At 36.8% G+C, this 24,803-nt stretch overlaps 1 protein-coding gene across 1 annotated transcript in view; it reads right to left on the reverse strand.

Moving 5' to 3' along the window:
- LOC105444860 (calmodulin-binding transcription activator 1-like) overlaps positions 1-23,080 on the reverse strand; it is a 74,518-nt gene extending 51,438 nt beyond the window's left edge. The window contains exons 1-3 of the mRNA XM_030987682.1: positions 22,909-23,080; positions 21,633-21,730; positions 9,148-9,215 (exon numbers count right to left, since the gene is read on the reverse strand). Of these exons, the coding sequence (XP_030843542.1) occupies positions 9,148-9,215; positions 21,633-21,730; positions 22,909-22,933 (191 nt within the window). The 5' untranslated portion in view covers positions 22,934-23,080. The remainder of the gene's footprint in view (positions 1-9,147; positions 9,216-21,632; positions 21,731-22,908) is intronic.
- Positions 23,081-24,803: the final 1,723 nt, after the last annotated feature.

Genomic DNA, 24,803 nt, shown 5'->3' on the forward strand with positions numbered 1-24,803 from the left:
TCTAAGTTGGACTTAACAATTATGGAAAGCTGTTAGCATCTATGAAAAATATTTTGTCAAAGTTATTTTAAGAGGCATAAAATGTTGATTCAAATCATTCATATTTTCTATTATCAGCGAGATTTCATGTTCTTGATGTGGAATTTATGAAAAGTCTAAAATACTTGAATTTTCATTTTTGAATATATTTTATTTTAAGGCTACAAATGGCTCTCCATAATTTTTAAGTTCAACTTAGGATCTTTGTGAAATACCCCCCATGTTCTACATTTTATATTCCCCTCCCCCCAAGCTGCTTTAGTCACACATCATGCAGTATACCACCCTAAAATAAACATCTGCTACAAAATAAAAGATATCTTATGACATACAAGTGATAAAAGTGGGGTGGAAAAAAGATCTATATGGACTTGACAAGTTCTCCTCTTTCATTATTTCCCGCTGTCCTCCAAAATATAAAAATGGAGCTCTGTAAGAATTCAGCATCTTGACAGACACTACTGTACAATGTACAGTATCTGTCATTCTGTTCGATATCTTTTTATTTGTTTAAACATACTTAAAAATATCAAGAAATTGCATTTCACGGAAAACTGAGTTGAATTTCCTTCGGAATCAAATCTACATAATAGTACATACCGGGGTATATAATTTGGAACAAAATATATATTTAGAAACTAAACAAAATTTTCCTAGGAATTACAATCCATGCAAAAAGTAGAATTCACACTTCTGATCACATGACATACATGTAATGTAGCTTGTTTGTTTAATGGTTTGGACTATTTTATTATCTTTTAATCTGTTTGTGAGAATATCATAAGTGTTTGGAATGGTATTGACTTTATTTTTAAGGTGATTTTATGTCATTAAAAATGTTCTACATTGTAGGACACTGTGCCGTCATGCCTGCATGTGTACTTTGTAGTTGTTTGTACTTGTTCAACTCTAGTTTTCATTTCCTTATACACGATCCTTCCCTCATTACTTTGCTACTTTGATATCATCTACCATAACCATCAGCATATTATAGTTTTGTCATTGTGCATGGAACGCTCATTCTATTCTTTGGAAATTCATGTACAGGCCTGACCATAAACCAGAACTTAGTGACTCGGTAGCATTGTTGAAGGTTGATGGAAAAAAATGTGTAATTTTTGTATGAAATGTTACTTATCATACTCCTTCTACTACCCTCTAACATGCAAAGAATCCTGAAAAAAAATCTCATACCTCAAACATATATATGGTTTTCACTGAAGGCGACATTGAAGGCGACACTGTGCGACACCCTCTAACAGTAAATTCTCCCAACCTTTTTTTAATTGACACAACTGTTTTTTCCATGAAAATAATAAAAAAAGGCTTTTAAAAATCTTTTGACACTTAAATGTCTGGAAAAGTATATAGAGCAAATTCATTGCTTTGTGACGTTTTTCACTCACCTAAATTGTAATTAAATTGTAGAAGTATGAATTAAGGAATCGATCAGATCAGTTTCTCCCAACTCCCAATTTGTCTCATTAATAATGGTCTGTTTTCACTCAAACTTTCAGATTATCTTTAATTGTACATCTAGCATTGAAGTCACTACCTTAGCACCATTATCTCTCATCTGAACAATGTTACCAAGCCCCTTATTAAAGAATATCCTGAAGAGAAAAAAAATATGAGATACTATATGTACACCATGTCTACAAACACATGATCTGATTACTGATAAACATGAATATTTGATACTTACAGAGATTAAATATTCAAGACCATAATGGTCTCTCAGAAATGGCACACATGCGCTAAAGAGATATTACTCTAGTCTCATTATGTAAAGCCATGGTAAGTGGGGGGGGGGGGGGGGGAGGCTAGCGCAGCGCTTGTTGCTGCCTCTATATGCTTGCAGCTACACTAAAGGTTCAGTACAAGAAGCCTGAAAGGACATTATTCATGAAAGCATTGGCCTATTATTTCCGTAATGATGTCAAAATTGAGGCGGCTTTTCTCTTAGGATCTGCACACTTCAGCGTGCATATTCCTCTAATCTTATTTGTATACATACATCAGGATTTTATGAATAATACATCCAAGGCCTCTAATCTCTCTATAGTCATGTAAAACATCAGGCAAACCGCAATGTGCCGACTCTGTATATCATATTGAAGTCCAGTCAGCAAAATAAAGAATTCATGAGCGTGCATAAAAACTGACAATTTGGGAGTGGAATTTAGTTATTAGATTTCATCTTAAATCACTGAATAAATAAGGGGGGGGGGGCCACAAAAAAAATATAAAGAGATGCCAAGACCCTTCCTCTCCAGCTAGATGTACAAGTAGGTCTACATTCACGTGTACAGATCATGCTGACAACAAATCGAAATTCAGTTGAATCGTGGGATAAACCTAAAGCTAAAAGCAGGGCATCTACAACTCTTATTTCATTTTTGCAGATAGAAAAAAACAACTAAATAATACGTAATCATCCCAATCAGCGCTCAAAATACACGGGGGCGGTGGGCGATTCGCCCCCGTGTGCTACATAATCGCCCCCGTCAGGTTGCTCACGGGGGCGATTGCAAAATTAAAAATCGCCCCCGTGGAATTATGAAATAAAGATTATCTTTTCTGTTATAACTTTAACACAATATTGAGTTTCAATTTTCAAATGAAATGGAACTTAGATTAGCGTGCAAGATTTCTTGTTTTATGAGTAGGCCTATTATTACCGATTCAGCTCACAGTGCAGTGCCGCCGTCAGCAGTGGTTATAGGCCTACTGCGCCCTTAGTAGCGGTACGTGTGCACGCTGCCGCGCTATGTCTGCTGGAGCTGGAGGCGATCGCGCAAGGGCAGAAACATGGTCATGGAGAAGTTTTTCGTTGTGAAAGCGTTAACCCGCTGAAATCTGGTGATTTCAAATGATTAGCAAATAATGAACCTAGACCAGTAAATCAATATTAGGGACTTTTAGATTTTAGATTTGCACGATGGGAACGTGGACTGAAACGTGTGACCTCCTTTTAAGGCAGTGCCAGTGCTTAAAAGGACGTCACATGTGACTGCCAGTGCCTTAAAAGGACGTAACACGTCCACGCAAATCTAAAAGTCCCTATTGAGAAGAAGAGGAAGACCAAGATGTCGTGGAATGATATGGTAACATGGGCAGATCTACGGGGGGGGGGGGGGGGGGGGGGGGGGGGGGGGGGGGGGGGGGGGGGGTTTAACCCCCTCCTCCACCCCCGGCCCCCTTGGGCTGCCAAGTGAAAATGTGATATTAAAGCGGGGGGGGGGGGGGGGGGGGGGATGCTGGAGAGGAGGACTACTAATCTATTTTATTTTTTCATGGGGGGGGGGGGGGAAGTGAAGCGCCGTTTTAGCATGACTTACTTTTTAACTCTTACTTTCACCTATCTCAGATAACCCTAAGTGGTTGCTGCTTTATATGTAGTTGATGATAATGCATGATTAAAGTAAAGAGAGGGAGAGAGGAGAGAGAGAGAACCACCTTCATTTTGCAATGGTTCAGGGTTCGTGTAATGTACATTTGAAACCATTTCTTAGCGTCTCAACCCTAACAAAATGGCAAAACTTGATACGGGCTAAAGACAATGTGGTATTTGTATAGAGGTATTCCAAAATGACATTCTGATAATCAACATTTGTTCTGGTATCATAATGTATATACGCATAATACAACTGATCTTTATGATTTCTTAACGTGACATAGCTTCTTTTCCCCCTGCAAACAAAAAAGAAAACAAGGTTATTTAATAAAAGGATCATGCGACAAATAATCATTGTAATTCAAATTGATGCAAGGATTTTTTTGAATAAGCAATGCTTTTCACCAGAATCTTCTTTGTAAAAACGACTTTTACAAATCTCAGCCATGCAAATCTGCCACTTTGTTGTAAGATCACTTTCAGATTTAAATAGGAGAAGTGTATTCTTTAATGAGTATTTTACATTGAATGGAACGTCTCAACTCAGTAAGCATGGCTGAGATTTGTAAAAGTTCTTTTTACAAAGAAGATTCGGGTAAAAAGCAGTGCTTATTCAAACAAATATTCGCATCACTTTGAATCACAATCATTATTTGTCGCCTAATCCCTTTTAATGACTTTGTTTTCTTTCTCGTTTGCAAGGGGAGAAGAAGATATGTCACGTTAAAGACATCATAAAGATCAGTGTTGTATGGTATATATTATATACACAGGCCAGTAACAGCTATGTAGCTTGTAAATTTGTAAGAGGGAAAATGCTGATTGAAATAATAATGATGAAATAGCAAATAATTGAGGAGTATCATAGGTACCAATTCAATGGATATTTGTATAAAAAAGAGCCCCCGTCAGTACTAAAAGAGCCCCCGTGAGAAGGCTCACGGGGGCTCTTTTTTGGGGGGGGGGGGGGGAAGAGCCCCCGTGGACAAAAAATTAATTTGAGCCCTGATCCCAATACATGAACACCCTGTACGTGTCTACGTGTTCATGTAATGTAATGCCATTTCTGTGTTGCGGGGTATAGAGAAACGGATCAGAGTTAGAATATCCACAGAACTGCACCTCACGTATTGTGAAATGATTGTAATGCATGTACATGCCTGGATGAAATGTCACATCATACTGATTGAGGCCTGGGGAAATTGATGAACGAATATGAACTCTCAAAGTTGTGCTCCTGACTTCCTTCCTTTCTCCATTTATCTCATTCTCTGGGTATCTCTCTCGATATTAATCTAATTCTGCATTCCATTCCTGCCTCCCCCCCCCCCCCCTTCTGTCTCTTCTCTCATTCTCTAGCTGTTGTATCTTTGTTCAGTTCTGTTCAGTTCTCTCTCCCCCCCCCCCCCCCCCCCCCCCCCCCACCTCCCCCTCTCTCTCTCTCTCTCTCTCTCTTCTTTCTCTCTCTCTTTCTTTGTCTATATGTCTGTCTCTCTGTCTCTGTCTCTCTGTCTCTTTCTCTCTCTCTTTCTTTGTCTATATGTCAGTCATTCTCTCGGTATCTCACTTTATTAATCTAATTCTGCATTCCATTCCTGCCCCCCCCCCCTCTTTCTCTTCTCGTTGTATATTTCTCTACCAATGCATCTCTCTCTCTTTTCTCTCTTTCTCTAGCTGTTGTATCTCTTCAGTTCCATCTCTCTCTCTCTCTCTCTCTCTCTCCTCTCTACCACTTTCTCTCTCTCTCTCTCTCTCTCTCTCTCTCTCTCTCTCTCTCTCTCTTTCTCTCTCCTTCTGTTTGTCTGTCTGTCTGTCTCTTAAAAAATACACATGATATCTGTCTTTGTGACTTCTTCAAAACAGAGTTGTGGAGAAAAAAAAGAGAGATCCAGTTGAGAGCAAATTAAAAAATAAACTTACAAGGAAAAAGAAAAAAACATAGGGACAAAGTCTGACAGAGCAGGATAAAAAGAGGGAGAATGGGCAAGGGAGAGAGAGAAAGGGGTAGAGAGGAGGATAGAGAGAAATAGAGAAGGAGGAGGGGGAGGGGCACAGAAGGGGAGGGAGCCAAAGAAGGGGAGGGGCAAAGCAGATATTAAAAGAAGAAGATGATGGTGTAAAAATAGTTCAATTTGTTGGCTGGCTTCCCATTTTTAAGTGACAATGACTTACATTTGTATATTTAACTTTGCATCTTTGTTTTTAAATTGTTTATTATTATCTAGCTTCTTTAAATTAATCTAGGCGTTCAATCACAACTGAGAAGTCCCCCCCCCCCCCCCCCTAAACAAAAAGAGACAGTGAAAAAAAGAGAAATTACACCCACATGTAAAGTAGAAGGGGGAAAAAGGAGGAGGAGGAGGGGGGGGGGGGGGGGGGGAGGGGTGTCAACTGGATCGACCAAGATGGAAAGGAAGATGGACTAGCAAGTAATAATACCAGTCCATGATTCTCATCTTGTTCTGATTGATGTACTGTATAGCTGACATGTAAAATGTCATTGACTCCCCAGAGGACACCTTCGGTCCATGTAGCAAGTACTTGCCTTGGATGTACGTGTGAGAATGGACTTGAGTATTAACAAAAAAAACTGAATATGTGACATCTTCTGTATTTCTGTACCATAAGGGTTGTTTCTTAAATGCCATTTAAAATACATTAAAAGGAAAAAAAAGCTGTGTAGGTGAATACAAATATAAGGATAGTATGATGATGATGATGGTGATGGTTGTGACTATAATAATGCTGCTGCTGCTTAAAGGGATAGTTGAGTTCTGTTGCAGAGGGCGCTACACAAATAATCTTTTTGTGAGATAATAAAAAACTGAGTGTCATATTTGAAAGAACATAATATTTAAATGACAAAATCATCTTTGTTTGATCAAAATCGGTTCAGAGACCGCTGAAATATAACGATTTCTAATACTTGTGTACCACCACAAATATTACATATTTTGACAAATTTGAAAATGACCGTTGAAAAAACCGAAATAACACCTTTTACGTCGTATTTCAGTCAATGCCGATGTTGGCTTTTTTGTTGGCATTTGTGTGCTGCTTATATTACCCACAATTAGCCGGCCCATGTATTGTTATTTTTAATTAAATAATTAATTAACGGTCACCGTGATTTTTTGAAAGTGGAACTGAATTGGTATGATCGTATTGGCTAAATATCACACATTTTGGAGTCTAAAATTACCTTCATAGCAACTTTAGGTTCTAAAAGGGCACTATAAATGTCATAGATAAGAATAAGAGCAATAACCATGCACCCTGAAGGTATTTGCGGTCTAAAAACAGAACTCAACTATCCCTTTAATGATCATGATGAAAGTGATAATGATGGTAGTGATGATGATAGTGATGATAACAATAATGCAGTTTGATGTTAACCACAACATTTTTAGCCCAAATTTAGAGAGAGAGAGAGAGAGAGAGAGAGGATAATACATGATGTAGATGTACATCGACTTATTCTATCTGTTTTTAGTATCCTTCAAAACTATGAACTTGTTCCACTGTAGTACTACATTTTATAACAGTGCATGTATACTACTACCGGTATTGCAATTTTATTTTTCTAAATTGCAAAGTCTATAATAAGCTGTGCAGTGTGCACAGTAATATCATATCATTACCCACACATCAGCTTAATCTCCATTTCCATTTAAATGCAATACTATCCTCCTCATTTTCATATCAAGTTTATCAGTGCAACTATTAATCATTTTCCCATCTAGATATTACACTGGGAGAGAGTGAAACAAAACTATAGAATGAGAAAACAGAAAACAGAAAAACGGCATAACAATTTTAAAATGAAAGAGATTTACCTGCAGGCTCTAAACCAAGCAGAAAGTAAGTGGCATTTTATACTATCAACGCACGTCATCCTTCCTTTTTTTTCTTCAGTTTTTCAAATTTGCGATTACTTTTCTCGCTTGCTCTATCTGTCTGTCTCTGTTTCTGTCTCTCTTCCTCTGTTTCTTCCCTCCTCTACGTCTTTCTCTTTGTCATCCCCCAGTGATCTTTCTGAAAATCTCTCTCTCTCTCTCAAAATACTCAGACTAAATTAATATAAGCTATCACACCAATAAATCTTCGAATTCTAAACTCAAAGGAAACTAAGACATGCTGTTAAAGCCGTAAGAAATCGAGGTAAGAAATTTCCAATCAATATGTATGCGAAGAGGATTTTGATTGAGAGAGGCAGAAAGAGATTATTTTTAACTGAGAGCGAAAAAGAGAGTACTAGAGATATTGAGAAAGTGAGACTTTAGGGTATGTAAATTGTCACATCACATCTACATGTTAATCAGGACAAGTCTGCTCAATAATTCTTTTATCCATTATTTCACTCTATCTATCAAATTTTGAACTCCAAGATTTAATCTGCCTAGATATCATTTGCCATTCATATGACTTTTATATGAACAAAAAACAACTAATACATTGAAAATTTGATTTAATGCTTTTTCTTCTCATATAAACTGGGAATCTTACTCTCTAAAAAAAAATCGAGTGATCACGGATGTCACTCCTCTGGAGAGTGAAAATGTAGTGAAAATAGAGTGAACATTCACTCTTTCTTCTTAGAGAGCACTCTAAAATCAATCGATTTTCACTCCTAAACAAGTGATCACGGACGTCACTCCCAAGAAAGTGAAAATAGAGTGAAAATTCACTCTTTTTTTTTTAAAGAGTAGATACCATCTGTTCAGAGCTAGAAGGGTGTTACTCTGTGTGAAAGTTAAAAAGTATGTATGAGTTTTAAATGCCCTTCTAACTCAAAACAAACAACTTTTAAAAAATCCAATAAATATCACATTTGTGTGCAACATGGATTTCCTGAAATCACTCATTAAGTAGACTGTGGCCATTGGCATTCAGAAAAAGTTCACAAAAGCTTTCAGCTACATAAAAATGCATATCGAATATCATTTTATATGAAAAATATATTGGTTTCTGGATTGTACAGCATATACAAGACGTGTTCACAATAAAGCCAACTATTACTAACTAGAGAAGAAGTAGAGAATCTTGGAAGAAAGTAGGGAGAGTACATGAACACATATGACAGGGTATAAATAAATAAGATAACATTTTCAAGGCAAGAGAGCAAATTTAGTGACACAGAAGGAAGAGAAAAGGAGAAAATAAAAAAAGTAAGGGAGAGAGCAACATAACTGAGAAAGCAGTCTCTTAAAATCTACAGAAGGGCTAGACTATGGTATAGCATCATTATTAGGAGCAATATAAAGGAGTTGATAAATATGGAATGAGAGAAACACTTAGTGACAATGAGAGAAAGAGAAAGAGAGACAGGGAGAGAGACAGAGGAGAGAGAGAGAGAGAGAGAGAGAGAGAGAGAGAGAGAGATAAAAGAGAGACATACAAAACAAGGAGGAAGTGTAATAACAATTGTGACAATTGAAAGACAGAGAGTCAACATTAAAACTGTAATAAAATATGATTAATGACAATATGAAGGGAACTTCACAGAGAAAACAAGAGAAAAAACATACAATAAACGTAAGAAAATTAAGACTGACAAAGAAAGGAGAAAATGAAGACGGGGGAAAACAAACATAAAATGAAATGAATAGGACTGAGAGAGGTGAAACGCAATATATCAAGATCTAGATAAGATATTGGGTTCAAGCGAGGATGGTGTAGGATTTGGGCGGAGACGTCAATAATTTGCTTACCTGATCTTCACCGTCGATGCCAGCCATTGATAATGCTTGTCAAACCGGGTCAACCAGAAGGCTATCTCCTACAAAAAACAGAAGGAAAACAAAAAGGAGAACAAACAATTAATGTCGGAATACTCCATATGTAGCTCATTGGGGAAAGCTAAATCTATCCTATTAATATGGGAAAAGCTTAGGGTGGCTTGAGTGGATACTATGCTGTGTACATGTATGTTCCAAGACTACATCTAAAAATAGATAACTTATTCATTAAAGCTAGAATGTGAATGAGATAGAAATTTGATATTACATGTAGATTGTTGTTCAGAGAGAGAGAGAGAGAGAGAGAGAAACAAAATCTAGAAAAATATGAATAACTGCGGACCAGGTTTCTGGCAACTGCTTCAAGGCAATAGTATTGGAGTCTAAATTGGGAAAATATAAGAAAAATAGTACATTCATGAACAAAAAATAACATGTATCCAGTTAATTGCCATGCCCTCCAATCCTACATGTTTAATCTGACAAAGGTTGATAGAAGTCAGATATTAAGAGAATCTATTAACAAATGTATTAACAACAAAAAAATCCACTTGTTGATGAGCACAACAAAATTATATTTGATTTGAATCGCACTTCAAACGTCACTTCAGTTTTTTTATAGTGTGAATGAAACTATTGAGAATTTTCCATTTAAATAACCGACCCCATCCTCAATGTCAAAGCAAGCGCTCTAGCAGGTTGATGTCTAGGCCATTGGATAAAGATCACTCTTCCCTTCATTGTTAGGGGCAGGTGTAATTATGTGGGATGATTAAGACTCCTGAATAATATATGTACCGGTAGGCTACTTATCGATGATGATGAAAATTACCGTAATACGAGACGCATGATTCGCTCCTCACACCCAATATTTGTTAAAAAGCAATTTTGGAAGGTATTATATACAGTATGCATGCAGGTGTGAATCAATCTAATACAAAATCTGCCATTTTAAGTGGAGAGACACAATAAGTAGATAATAAATAATAATGAAATATTAGTGAAGATAGCATGTTGTGAAATGATATTGTTATAATGACATGAAACACCATTGCACTGTGATGAGGCATACATGTAAGTGTATGTTGTACGATTGGCTAATAGCTATTGTTCCAGAGGTAGAGTATATATGTTGCGCTGTTGGAGAGGATGAGTCTTAAGGCCAGTTTACATTATCACATCTTCAAGAAACAACTTTCATGGATATGATATGCAATGACTGTCAAAAATGATTAAGGCATTGTGGTTAAGCTATACATTTTTGTTAATGAGCATACAGTGACTAACAAAAAGTTCATCTCGATTCTCGAATAAACTTTCCGGGTATAAGTTAGGAAGTTGTCTCTTTCATATTGTCTACGCGTACATCATGAACAAGCTACTTGCCACAAATAAATCAGATCACAACCAGAGCGTAGTTCCTGCATGTTGACAAAATGAAGCCCTGAGGCCTGAACGAATGTTGATCACATGACAACAACAAAAACATCATCATCATCACCATCATCATCATCATCATCATCATCAACATCATCATCAGCATCATCATCACCATCCTCATCCCTATCATCATCATCATCATCATCATCATCATCATCATCATCATCATCATCATCATCATCATCATCTTCATCATCATCATCATCAACACTACCACCACCACCACTATCACCATCACAAATTTACCATCAACATAATTTGTCAGCATCATCAATTTTAACAACAACGTTAACAACAACAACAGGAAAACACCAAATTTATCCACAGAAGCCTCATCAGTATTTATATTCCTCTTCCTGTGGGTCTTACAAGTACATGTAGAACAATATCCAAGATTATTGACCTTAGACTAGAGAAACAAAGGTGGACAAAAAGGCTTGACCAAGGATGTAAGCACAAGTACTGAGGAAGAATCAAATCCAAGACCTCTTCTAAGGGTCAAGAGCCTTTATCAATATACCACGGAGCTCTTATAACATCTCTTCAGAGGAATGTAAAAACGGTATAATAATAATTAAATATTTTTGGATAGCGCATGGCATAAAGTATTTCTATGCGCTTTACAGAGCAGAATACAAAAGTGGAAATAATGCACTGGGTTCAGAGTTGTGAGATTTAACATAGTAAAATAGGAAAATTTTGAAGGTGAATATTTTCTGGATGATATTCCGAGTGTGAACGAGCGCAACGAGGACACAGAGAGATGCCTGGTATGGCAGGCATGTATATCACATTCCTGCGGCATGAAATGAACTGGGAAGGGAGCCAGCCAGGTCTTCAGAGAAAGTCCAACAAGCGAGGGAGCGTGAGGATCAACAAGAGACGATGATCACAAGAAGGCGACAAGACAAAACAAAACATACAATATGATAACCTGGGAAGCGACGGGTACATGTACAGGGCTAATTAAAACCGGGAGGCTGACTCGAAGTGTACAACTCAAATTGAGTTCGTCTGACACGGATGTACAGCATATACGTACATGTATCCAGGGAAAAAATTAATATTTATTTTTCGGGGGCTATTTTTCAAGCTTGCCTGCATGAATATAACATTCTAAAAAAAAAATTGCATTGAACTCTATGCAAATTTATGGGGGCTCTTTTCTGAATTTTGGGGGCTTTTTTTTTAGCATTTTTGGGGCTATTTTGCCCTAGCCCCCATGTATTTTTTAACTGTATAATACACAGAAAAATCAGGGACCCACGTTACAGATTACCACTTTGGAGCATGCAAAATTCAAACTTTCAGATGTGCATTTTCCCCCGATATATGTAAACTTTGGCAACATGAAACTTTCTAAGTTGTAAATGACACCCAGTTTTCTGGTAACAAACATACAAAACATTCATGCAAATTTCTGGTCTTACAGTACTTTTTGTAAATAGAACTGTATATACACGTACATGTGCATGTACATGTACCATACATGCCAACATTTGAAAATCAGAAATCTGTACAAATTAGGCTATTTAAAAAAAAAAGAGGAACAATCCTAACTCTCCTATTCAATACTACAGACAAATTTGTACAGGAAGAGGAACACCTGCATTAAAATGATAATTATCTTCTCCAAAAAAGAGGAATGTTCCTCTTTAATCTGAACAGTTGGTATGTATGATGTACTTTTTAAATAAAAGCCAGGACAAAAGCTAACCCATCTAGAAAATAAAATCAATTACGATGCATTGCTCAATACAATACCCACATACTGGAGACATGAGCATTATAAACGTACCTTGGTTGATTTTACGGCGATTTCCCAGGGACACATCGCTTTACCGGTAATAGAAATCAGGGATTTCCCCCTAAAAAGCACTTTCTTGACATTTAAAAGAGGCTTGCACAAGATTTACATACTCCCTTACCCAAGGCATAAGGCAGTGAAATTGAGAATCCATGAATATTCAAAACACATTTTTTTGTATTGATGTACAATGTACATGTACATCTTCTATTGAAAACGTAATGCAGGTTTTAACTTTTATTTTATTATTTTTAAAAGTTTAAAAGGCCTTAGTGTTATCTTGTGAAGATATTAAACTAGTGTATACATGTACATGGTATTTCTAAATCAATTTACTCAAAATTAAACTGAGAAAACCAAGTATTCACATATACTATGTGTATAATGAAGAAGAAAGGGAGGATAAGATGACCAAGAAGAAGAAAAGGAAAAAATATGAAGAAGGTGAAGAAAACAAAGAAGAATACAACATAGAAGAAAGAAAAAAAAATGAAATTGACAAGGGATAAGATAAAAGGAAAACGAGTTGATTTAAATGAGAAGAGGTTCAAGATTGAAAAAGAAATAATGAAGAAGAAGCGGTAGATGAAGAAAGAGAAGAGGAAAAAGAAAAAGGAAGAGAAGAAAGAAAAAGGAAAATAAAAAAGAAGAAGAAGGACAAGAAAAAGACAAAAGAACAAGAAGAAATAAAATGGAGGATAAGAAGAAGAAAATTGAAAAAAAAAGAAAAAAGAGAAAGAGAGAGAAGAAGAGGATGATAATGAAGATGAAGAAGGAAAAAAGCAAGAAGAAGCAGAGAAGAAAGAAAGGAATACAGTTCTAAATGTCATCTCACTACTACTCCCTGGGACACTGCTAATGAGCAAGAAATGACAAACTTTGAAATCACACTCGGTGCCATGATATGACGAGCAAGGGCAGTTGTCTAATGCTGTGTGAGTATTCACATAGATTACCACGGATCTGATTGTGCATGGACATACTGTAGTAATTATGATCAACAGCAGGCAGTAAGAAGGGGACAACTTCAGATTTAAAGGATAGGGCTATTAAAGATGTGTGTGTCTGCCATTTCTGCTGAAATTCAAAGGGGCAGTAATAGATATAGGAGCTCTGAAAATTCTGACACCTCTATTCTTAGAGTTTATTCTATTCTCTCTTTAATTAAAAGGTACATGTATCTATTACAGTGTACATAATTGTGGAAATTTTAAAGTATAGACAGGCTATTTGAGGCCAATACAACACAAGCTACAGTGTACATGTGTAAACATACAGGTATTGTATGACTTACACCTCATTCACTCATAATATGGTATAACTCTTTAAAAAAATCTCAGCAAATTAAAACCATTTTACATGTAAATAATTGCAAGTGGGTGCAAAAATATAGAAGCGTAAAGTGGACTACACTTGTAAATGTTCTTTAATTCTGCTGCGGCAGTTTGTCTAGCATTGTTACACTGCATTATAGGTGAACAAGGCTTTTACAGGAGTTGCAAACCCTCCTCCCCCCCCCCCCCCCCCCCCCCCCCCCCCCCCCCCCCCCCCCGGCAAAATCTCAGCGAGGCTCCAACAAAAGTGGAATTTACTCAGCTGCATTCCCTTGCTGGACATTTAAATGCTTTTCTTCCCGACCAAAAAGTTTGATAATCAGCATCAGCAGGGCCCTTATTAGATAGTGTCAATCGGAGTTTAGTGATGATTATTTGACCCTTTGCCTTCTCCAAATCAAGTGCACTTCTACACATTTTAGGCAAAGTACAGTACAGCTGGAGTAAATTTCGAACAATGTACACACGTACATATATATTATGTAAATGTAGAAGTGTACAATATATTTTTATATATTTTTTTACAACAGTTCTGTATGAATGAATTTGATATTTACATACATGTACAGTATCTCACATTAAGATTTTTTTTTTTCATTTCTACATATGTACAATCTCTTTTGTGAAAGATTTTGTTTTGAATTCTTTAGTTTTCAAGAATTCTTTTACAGCCTTCCAGTTCCAGAGGTCAATTGCTTACCATTCCTACATGTACATGTATGTACCAGTACATATATATTTTCACTGACATGTAGATGTAGGCCTTCTTGTAAATTGTGTACTGGAAGAAAGATGCTGGAATATAATTTTGTACAGAATTTGCACCCTACTGTCTCCAGATCTGGCTCTGGCTCTCCACAAATTAAATGATCTAGAAATGAATGTACAAGCACTCAAATCTAATGTACACAGGTTACTGTTCGGCAGAGTAAAACTTACTTTTTCTTCAGGGATTTTTAAATCTTATCTTTTTAAAGCTGGCAACCTTCAGGAGTGTCAAATTTTCTCCAGACTCCAGCGAGTGTATTACCCATGTATACTTCTATTATATGTTAAGTCATTTGTCCTATTTGCTCCTATTGACCTTGTTAAGCTCACATAAAATTATCAGTGGGCCTGGGGGTGATAAAACCTTTTCTCACAATCATTAATTTTTCATGAGAGTGAAGAGAAGTCTATCTAAAAAAAATTATACTGGTAATGTAATAAGAGCACTGGCGACCTTTCTTTAAAAAACGATTACTGGTAAGTCTCTGGTGGCATTATTTTGCAATCTACATACAGTACATGAATGGGTTCAGCATCTATTTGACCCTTAGTGAACACAACAAACTTAGTTACGAGAGCTCTATCTCTTACATGAACATTTTCTGTTTAAAGCCAAAAGGTATTGTCCTAACTTAACTCTTAGACAGATACCTGATGAGTGTACACATGTATATGGGTGCTCAAATGTTGGTCTGGGTCTCTAAAAGTGACAACTTTTACATAGGGCTCATGCCTAGGGACTTTAAAAATCTAAATCCGGACTCGGTAGAGAGTGGAGCCCTGGTAAAAGTATACAAGTTAATGCCTTTCCGCCCGGCTCCAAAAAGATTTAATCTACATGTATAGATCAATATTCGCTCCTTCATACATGTATATGTACAGAGAGATACGGTGCACATACTTACAATGAAAAATATTATTTTAAATGGAAAACCTGTATCGATGCAAAAAAATTGGGCATGCATATGAATGAAAAAAGGGTAAACCACAGCGATGAAGAGAATAAAAGCGTGTTAGAAAGTGATGATGGATGTCATGCCACTTCCTTCAAGGACTGTTCAGGGACAGGGCCGCAGGTGAAATGCAGAATAGGTAACGAGCCATGCTGCATTGCAAAGTAGGCAACGTGTGTGCGATTCCACAGGATAAGTCGTTCTACCGGTCGGTCGGTCGGCATAGCATTCATAATGTTTATAACCGCAATCATATTGGCCAAACAGAGGGCATGTGTTGGAGAGAAATTCTCCCTGGGGAGGTAACAGCGTGGCATCCGCTGAATAAACCCAATAAAAACCACACTGGGTGCATGTGCATCCCTATGGCCCGCAAATTAAGGACTCCATGATGTCTGTGTACCCTACATGTATGTATATTGAAGGAAAAAGGGAGAGACTTGTTGAGGTGTCGTGGTCTAGTGGATAGGTCACCTGATTGTGAATCACATGGTTTGCCGTTCAAGTACAACCATGGCAGTAATGTGCTTTGGCACAACATTTATCTATATTTGCCACACTCGACCCAGGTGAGGTAATTAGGTACCTGGCATGAATTAATTCCTTGAAGAAATGCTAGACTATATATTGGCAGCCACGCTAAAGCTGGGGTAATAATTGTTGAGCATAATACAAGAACCCACTTTTATTATTATTATTATTATTAGTAGTAGTAGTAGTAGTATCCATTATAATTATCATTATTATTATCATCATTATCATTATCATCATGGCCGTTTTCATACAAGTAAAATAACGTTTCTTTTACAAGTGTAGTTCATTTTGGCAAAATGTACAAATATGATTTTAACCCTCAACCTCAAGTCCTACATGTACAGTGTATACCACAGATTTAGTATGCATTGCCAAAAAGGCCAAACAAACAAAATTTATAAGGTTCCAAAAAGTGCTGTAACATCACGGATATCTCCAATTCCGTTTAACCGTCAGTCAAAACCGGATGGTTTTCGGTTAAACGATTTTAAAAAAATAAAAAAATTAAAAAATAATTTTTTATATATTTTTTTTTTTTTGACCGACTCTGTCGGCAGCAAGCCAGGTCCGTGTGAAAAAGCAGGAAGGACTTTCATTTAACTGTAGGCGCCATTTGTGTTTGTGAACTTGTCACAAATAATAGTAACAATGTCGTTTTTAGAAGAATGTGTAAGATCATTAATGTAAATTAAAAACAGTAGAGGACCTAGGATAGAACCTTGTGGTATGCCGTGTGTAAAAGTTGGATGAAATATTATTATAAACTACATATTGAGATCTACAGGTATTACAAAGATTACTTTCAAACCAAGATTTCAGACAAATTGGAGTGTTGTTCTAGTTTTGGAGAGGTGAGCCAACACACAGATTACTGAGCTGGGAGACATTGCCAGGCATAGTGCCAGGTGGAGGGGCATAAATCGAAACTTTAAAAAAAAAAATTATAAATAAAAAAAAAAAAAAAAACAATTATTAAAAAAAAAAAAAAAAAAAAAAAAAAAAAAAACGGGAAAACAAATCCGTTTAATTGTAAACGGAATGTGCCGTGGGCGTTCGGATACCGGGCGGTTAAACGTTTGACTACAGCACTAGTTCCAAAAAGGTTATGCAATGTACATGTAGTATATTGATTTCGTTCTATTTAAAAGATGAAGGCAAATAAAATACATGTAGACTGAATTGTTGTTCTTGAGAAATAATGCATTTTCACCAATTAAAAAAAACACATCAAATGTATACATTTGTACATGTACAAGTAAGGTATTTATAAATAATATATTTCATTCATTGCGTATACTCTCTCTTATTTACTTCATTAACACTAAATACTTTTGACATACATGTACATGTATGTATGTACAGGTAAGTTTATTTTTTAGATGACCTTTGACCTGCTCATCAGAAGCTGTCTAGGCCTGCGGAATCCTAACTACATGTACACTCGTAATCAACCTTCCCGAAAGGAATGTCAAGATCACACAATAACATTCAAGCATATGACAGATGGTTAGCTCATTACAGCACATGGCGAATGTCATAATAAGGGACCTTCTACTCCCGAGACATGGGGTGTCGCGAGTTGCGCTGATGAACATGAAGTATGTTGCGTGCCACCGCGCAGACGGAGCGAGCGAGCGTTGCGGTCATTGATGTGAGCTGGATGCGAGCCATCCGTGACAGGGAGACATGATGCGTTCAGCATCTGAAATACCAGAGGGCTAACGAGGGTGATTTCCTCATGGGAGTTGCCTAGAGCTGCTTCTGTGTGGCCAATACAGTCCCACACTGTCCCACACATACACTACCATGTATTGTTTGTATGTCTTCTTTTAAATGGTCTCTCTATGCGATACATAATTAAATCAAGAAGAAAAGAGCTCGACCCATGAGGTGACATTCAATATTGAAGCCATGCACTATACCACACTGAACATATTGTACAGAACAAAACAGTTAAATGCCATTTGGTCTAATGCAAATTTGTCTACAATCCAATAGGTCAATAACATTTTTGTCTACATGTATACAATGTGTACCCAGTTCGCCTATTAAAGGTACTTAGTAACAATGTGATGGTTGATTTCACAAATCTGTTGAATCAGGATGCAAAACACGCTAAATTATGTTTGTATGTATGGATTATCCAACTACGATGCCTCAAATCCGAAATTAATTCCTGCAATATGAAGATTTTTAACAAAGTTCAATGGGTTTTCGAACGGGCGTCGATGTGCGGGCTTCTGAATGTAAATTCTCCCAACCATTTCTGAATTTTCCCAACCGTTTTTCCATGAAAAAAGGACATAAAAACAGGCTATAAAAAATCTGTCAACACTTAAATGTCTGGAATGGAATGTAGAGCCATTTTATTGCTTTGTGAGATTTCCTTTCACGTAAAATGTAATTAAATTGTAATAATATAGTTGGGAGAATTAAGGAATCGATCTGATCAGTTTTTCCCAATTTGTACCATGAATAATGGTCCGTTTTCGCTCAAATTTTCAGATTATCTTTAATTGTACATCTAACCTTGAAATCACTACCTTAGCACCACTATCTCTCATCTGAACAATGTTACAAAGTCCCTTTAAATGTTAAACTGGTCTAATATTATTTTTATCTTCTCCATGCAGTGAAATCACTTGTTACATGTATGTTAGTCCAATATTTTATTTTGATTATTACTAAGTCTAATGACCAGTTTCGTATAGTGCTGTAGTCAAACATTTAACCGTCCGGTATCCGACCGCCCATGGCGGATTCCGTTTTCAATTGGACGGTTTCGTTTTCCCGTTTTTTTTTTTTTTTTTTTTTTATAATTTTTTTTTTTTTATAATTTTTTTTTTTTTATTTATTTTTTTAAAGTTTCGATTTATGCCCCTCCACCTGGCACTATGCCTGGCAATGTCTCCCAGCTCAGTAATCGGTGTGATGACTTACCACTTGGAAACTAGAACAACACTCCAATTTGTCTGTCATCTTGGTTTGAAAGTAATCTTTGTAATAGATCTCAATATATATTCATCCAAGTTTAACACATGGTGTACCACAAGGTTCTACCCTAGGTCCTCTACTGTTTTTAATTTACTTTAATGATCTTACACATTATTCTAAAACGACATTGTTACTATTATTTGTGACTAGTTCACAAGCACAAATCGGCGCCTTCAGTTAATACCTTCCAGCTTTTTCACACGGACAAAAAAAAAAAAAAAAAAAAAAACGATTTTAATTTTTTTTTTTTTTTTTTTTAATAAATCGTTTAACCGAAAACCGTCCGATTTTGACAGGCGGTTAAACGGAATTGGAGATATCCGTGATGTTACAGCACTAGTTTCGTATACTGCATCTTTGGCCAATATCATGTCTGTGAGGCAATTAAGTGTGATTTTGTTATGTTTTAAAGTAGAGTAAATCCATTTCTATCACCAATTCAGTGACTGTCAGTCACAAGAAGTCTAAAATTAATTTGCTCAATCAGTTCGCTTTCTTCCAACCAGACTACCATAATTATACATGTATCATGTACTGTATGATTGTAAAAATCAATACATTTATACATTAACAGAGCCTATAAACAAATTATGAGGATGACAAATAGGAGAATAATTACATTTTACAATTTACAGTATGTAAATTTGTTTCTTTTTCCCTACATTTATGCATGTAGATTTGTATAAAAAGGCTACAAGGTTGGGGGTTGGCAGGGGCTGCACCTCCACGAATATTGAGATCAACACCATTCAGGTATATGTACAGGTATGTACTGTACATTATACCATGCTAACCTTTTGATTTTAAGAGAGATTTATTATTTTAAAATGTTGGTTAGTACGTTACAGGTTAATAGCATTACACCTTGGAAAATCATGAAATATTGAGGTTTTAAGAACTTTTTCATGAGCTTTTATGTTATTTTAATGTCTAGAAACTTTCATAGTGTAATTCATCATTGACTTGGTGAATTTCCATCAAAAACACAGTTTCAATGTATGCTAAAACCAAGATTTTATACATAATATTTTTTGTGTACCGTACATAGTCCCACCTACATAAATGTAAATGTACATGTACAGTGTATGTATGTCATTTCATGTACAGATTCTGATTCTTCACGAAGGGGGCACACAAAGATAAAGGTAATCGTAGAAAAGAATTCCACTGTTCTATGTAGACATATAATCCAAATTGCTACCCCCCCCCCCCCCCCCCAAAAAAAAAAAAAAAAAAAAATTAAATTGTTTGTCATGTCTCATAATTCATGGAATAGAATTGTCCAGTAAATGGAGAAATTCAATCTGTACAGTTGTACTGTAGTTGGTCTGTTGTCATTCTAATCGATAATACGAATGTACATGTACATGTACATGTAGACCCTGGAAACTGAGTTTGACCTACATGTTCATGTAGGGGACAGACTTTTTCATTCAGACTGCATGCACATGTACCGTAATTAACGGTGTATAAACCGCACCTTTTTGCCGCCGAAAAAAATTCAAAGTCGGGGGTGCGGTTTATACACGGTACACCTAAAAAAAAAAGTAAACAAAAAAATAAAAATTTAAAGTTTTGATTTCTGCCCCTCCACCTGGCGCTATGCCTGGCAATGTCTCCCAGCTCAGCTATCGGTGTGTTGACTCACCACCAGGAAACTAGAACAACACTCAAATTTGTCTGTCATCTTGGTTTGAAAGTAATCTTTCTGATAGATCTCAATATGTAGTTTATAATAATTCCTACACACAGTGTACCACAAGGTTCTATCCTAGGCCCTCTACTGTTTTTTTAATTTACATTAATGATCTTACACATTCAGCTGCACCTCGCAGTTAAATGATTTATTAAATTTTTGTTTTTAGGGCGAAAAAGAGGGGTGCGGTTAATACACAAGGGCGGTTTATACAACGTTAATTACGGTAATCACTTTAACTTAGTCAACCTTTCCAAATACAAGCCAATGTCACTTAAAGGGAAAAACAACCTTAACAGAAAACAACTCTCAAAGAAAACAGAAAAATCAGAGAAGAAAACTAGTGAAAGTTTGAAAAAAATCTGATATACATTAAAGAATTCATGAATTTTTGAAAGTTGTAATCACTATCAGTACAAAAACTTCAAATTGGCTGAATCTTTACAAATGTCCCATTCGATCAAACACACACACAAGGACTGAAATCCCCCTTTTTTCAATATGTATGACTTGGGATGGTCCTTCTCTTTAGAGGGCATGTTATAATATACTCTGATTTAATCTCCATATTATATTTTTTCGTAGGGCCCCAAGGGCGAAGAAAATTCAGAGAAAAACTGAAATTTATAGTGCTATCTTTTATTTGCATAGCAGTTGTGATTTCATAAGTCAAACATCCATAATTTCTTTTTATTGGTCCAATTTATTTCAAACTTTTGCCATTCTGTTTCTAGTTTCTATTTTTTTCTGATTTCAGTTTCATTCAAATGAACTCATTACAGGGGTTGGATTGCCATTTAAATTAAACCATTGAATGCTGAACTATTTTCTTCCCATACATGTACATGTAGGCTCTATATACATGTAGGATCCAACATGTTTTTATAGCAGACAATGGGATATCTTCAAATTATTATTTGTACTCCACTCACCTCATTAGTGTTCCATCTCTCCTGTTTCTTGGGAAGGTCGCCAACCTTCTCAAGGTCATGGAGAGCCTTGGGCAAGACAACCTTCTTCTGAGGTATGTCTACAAAGGGGAAATAAGAAAAGAACAAGTTACACACCATATAATAAAGATAATTGTAACAAAATTAATACAAGTACCATACATGTACTTGGAGAAATTTAAAGAAGTTATGCTAGATTGGTGACAATGTGAATAACTGTAATCAAAGCTTCTCAAGATGGGAGAGGGGGGGGGGGGTGGTCAATAAAGGTATGAACATTTTCTTATTTTTGTGTGTGTATTTCTCCTAAAAGCGAAGACATAATATTTATAAAACACTTTCTCACAGGTTTCTCGGCAAACCGCTGCACAATACAATTGCATACCTTACCGACGGTGGGTTGCGGGCGCCCTTGCATGCGTGAAGTTAGCGACCGTAATGATGATCGTCATCATCATAGTGTGATAACTGACATGATTTTAATGAGGATCTGAGATTACAGTCACTAACTTCACACACACGCACGCCCGCACCCCACCGTCGGTAGGGTATGCAATTGTTTGCCTTGAAACCTGTGAGAAAGTGTATTATGTTTTTGTTTTTAGGAGAAATAGAAAAAATTGACACAAAACAGGTGAGAAAGGTAACGACTTTTATTTATCATAGATCTAGATCTAGGCTAGTAGGCATTATTGGACATTATTTGAAAAATTAATGAAGATTTAGTTGATTTTTGGTATGTTTTAGAAGGGTATCTTCAGGCCAGAGTTACTGGTCAAAGTCCTTGACTAGATATGATTCTGACCTAGCACAAACCCATTAGATCTAGTTACAATTTATATGGATTAATATTTTATAGGTCTATGGCTGGTGCCGGTGGGCAAGGCAAAGCGCAACAAATTAATCGGCTAATCAGTAATAAATAATCATGACTTGGAGTTCATGCAATTTCCACATGATTTAAATAACAATGATAAGACAATCTGAAATGTGATCTAAATTACTATATATAAAGGTCTACATTTCTCAGATACATTTGATCCGCTAACTTCATTCACATTCAGCTTAATTCAGCCTGCAGACATTCATTGCCAATCAGCGGGCACAGAGGCTGATTCTATGCCGGAATTCCTGCACTGCACACAAGCCAGACCAAGGCACTGCGCCGGTCGACCCGGATCGGATTCACAAAAAATAGTCAACAGTCTGTTGAGATAAATTACGGCGTATCTAAAATAATGAGCGTAAAATAACATACCTTCGTCTCCAGTAAGAGCCATCATATTACACTTCACCAATATCCATTCTCATCACAATGACAAAAGGTGGGATAAAAGATAGAAATAGTTGCCCGTCGGTTTTTGTTGTGTGTTTTCTTTTCTCGCAGGGATAAAACACAGCGCGCCCTGGTTGAAATTAGTAGACTAATAAATGGCAAGCATTCGCTTTGATATTGCATAGTGAAGGTAGCACGTTCAAAGTGCACCAATGTGTGAAATTGCCAATTTGATGACAGTACAGATCTCATTTTACACATACAACCGCTATTATACTATGATAATTATGAAGACATAATTCAATTCAATTCGATTAAATTCATTTATTTTTCCTCTTACAATTTTCATATTTACAAAGATGGTACATTTTTACATATTCACTATAATAGGTCTAGAATTCTAGATCAATTTGCACAATATAATGTGAAAAGCCGACTAAAAAGCAAAGCTTGTAGGGTATAGGGCCCCCTGTAAAAGCAATTATTATGAATTGTTATTTTACGAGAAGAAAGCAACAACAATGACAATAACTGATTCAGTAATACCAAAATCAGTTCTTAACGTACGTAAAACAGTAATAAATGCATTTTTTTTTTAAATCAAAGATACACAAACATCAGAATTGCATAAATTTAATTGGGGAATGCCGTAGCAGTGGCGGATCCAGGGGGGGGGGGGGGTCGGCGGGGACCCGCCCCCCCCCCCCCTTGAGAAAAAAAAATCATATATAAACACGTGATATTTACCTTTTTTTGGGGTTGGGCCCCCCCCCCCCCCCTGGCGCTCAAGGGGGGGGGGGGGTGCAAATTTTAAAATTTTCGAGGACCAAAAAAAAAAGTGCTCCTATCAATCCTCGCAATCTTTCACCGAGTCACTGTCAGTCTGAAGGGGCAGCGGAGTGTCTTCCTTAGTGGGGGGGGGGGGGGGGGGGGCACTACGAAAGGGTCACCTTCAAAGGGCAACCTCAAAGCAAAAATATATGATATTCTAGCAATGGTATATCCCACTGCATTAGTTGTGATTACAGCATTAATACCAGGGATGATTTCAATATTTGTTTCTGTCTCTATATGGTCAAAATACTGCTTAAGTATCATTCTTTGCAATTATTTGGGAGCGAAGCGACCAATGAGATCTTTAAAAAAGCGAAAAACATCCATGGCGAGAATTTAAGCACAATATCGTCATGAAAGACTGGAACAATGTACGTGTAAGTTACATAATTAAGCGAGCATTGGGGGAAATTCGAAAAAAGTTGCTCTTAGTCGCTTTAAATTATTGGCCACATAAATCATGGAGAAAGTAAAAGGGGACACTTATCAAAATAAGGAGAAGGGGACACCTATCAAAAAAGGAAAAGGATGACAACTATATAGCGTCACCCGATCGGGCCGGTGCGATGCGAATTTTTTCATTCAGGCATTGCCCATTTAATGTGCGATTGAGACCAGGCGCGTACGCAGGATTTTTTCAAGGGGGGGGGGGGGGGGTTAACATTTATAAATCGGGCCGAAAATTTCGCAACGACTCAGCCAGCCGCTGAATAAGCGGGGGGGGGGGGTAAGAGGACACTTTTTTTCGACACTTTTTTTTTTCAAATTTCGAGACAAAAAAAAAAAAAAAAAAATCCAAAGGGAGAGGGGGTTTTAGGGGGTTATGGGGGGGGGGTTACATAGAGAAAAATACCAAAAGGGGGGGGGTTAACCCCCCTCCCCCCTCCCCCCCCCCCCCCCCCCCCCCTCCTGTGTACGCGCCTGATTGAGGCAACAAAATTAGAAGGAAAAAATCAGTATGGAATCGTCATTATTGAACTTTCATCGATCGATATTTTGGCCCGATTTTTAAAACTTCATATCACTTTGTCAATAAGGCGCAC

This window comes from Strongylocentrotus purpuratus, unplaced genomic scaffold (assembly GCF_000002235.5).
Source record: "Strongylocentrotus purpuratus isolate Spur 01 unplaced genomic scaffold, Spur_5.0 spur5_scaffold_16, whole genome shotgun sequence".
In the NCBI taxonomy this organism is placed as follows: Eukaryota; Metazoa; Echinodermata; class Echinoidea; order Camarodonta; family Strongylocentrotidae; genus Strongylocentrotus; species Strongylocentrotus purpuratus.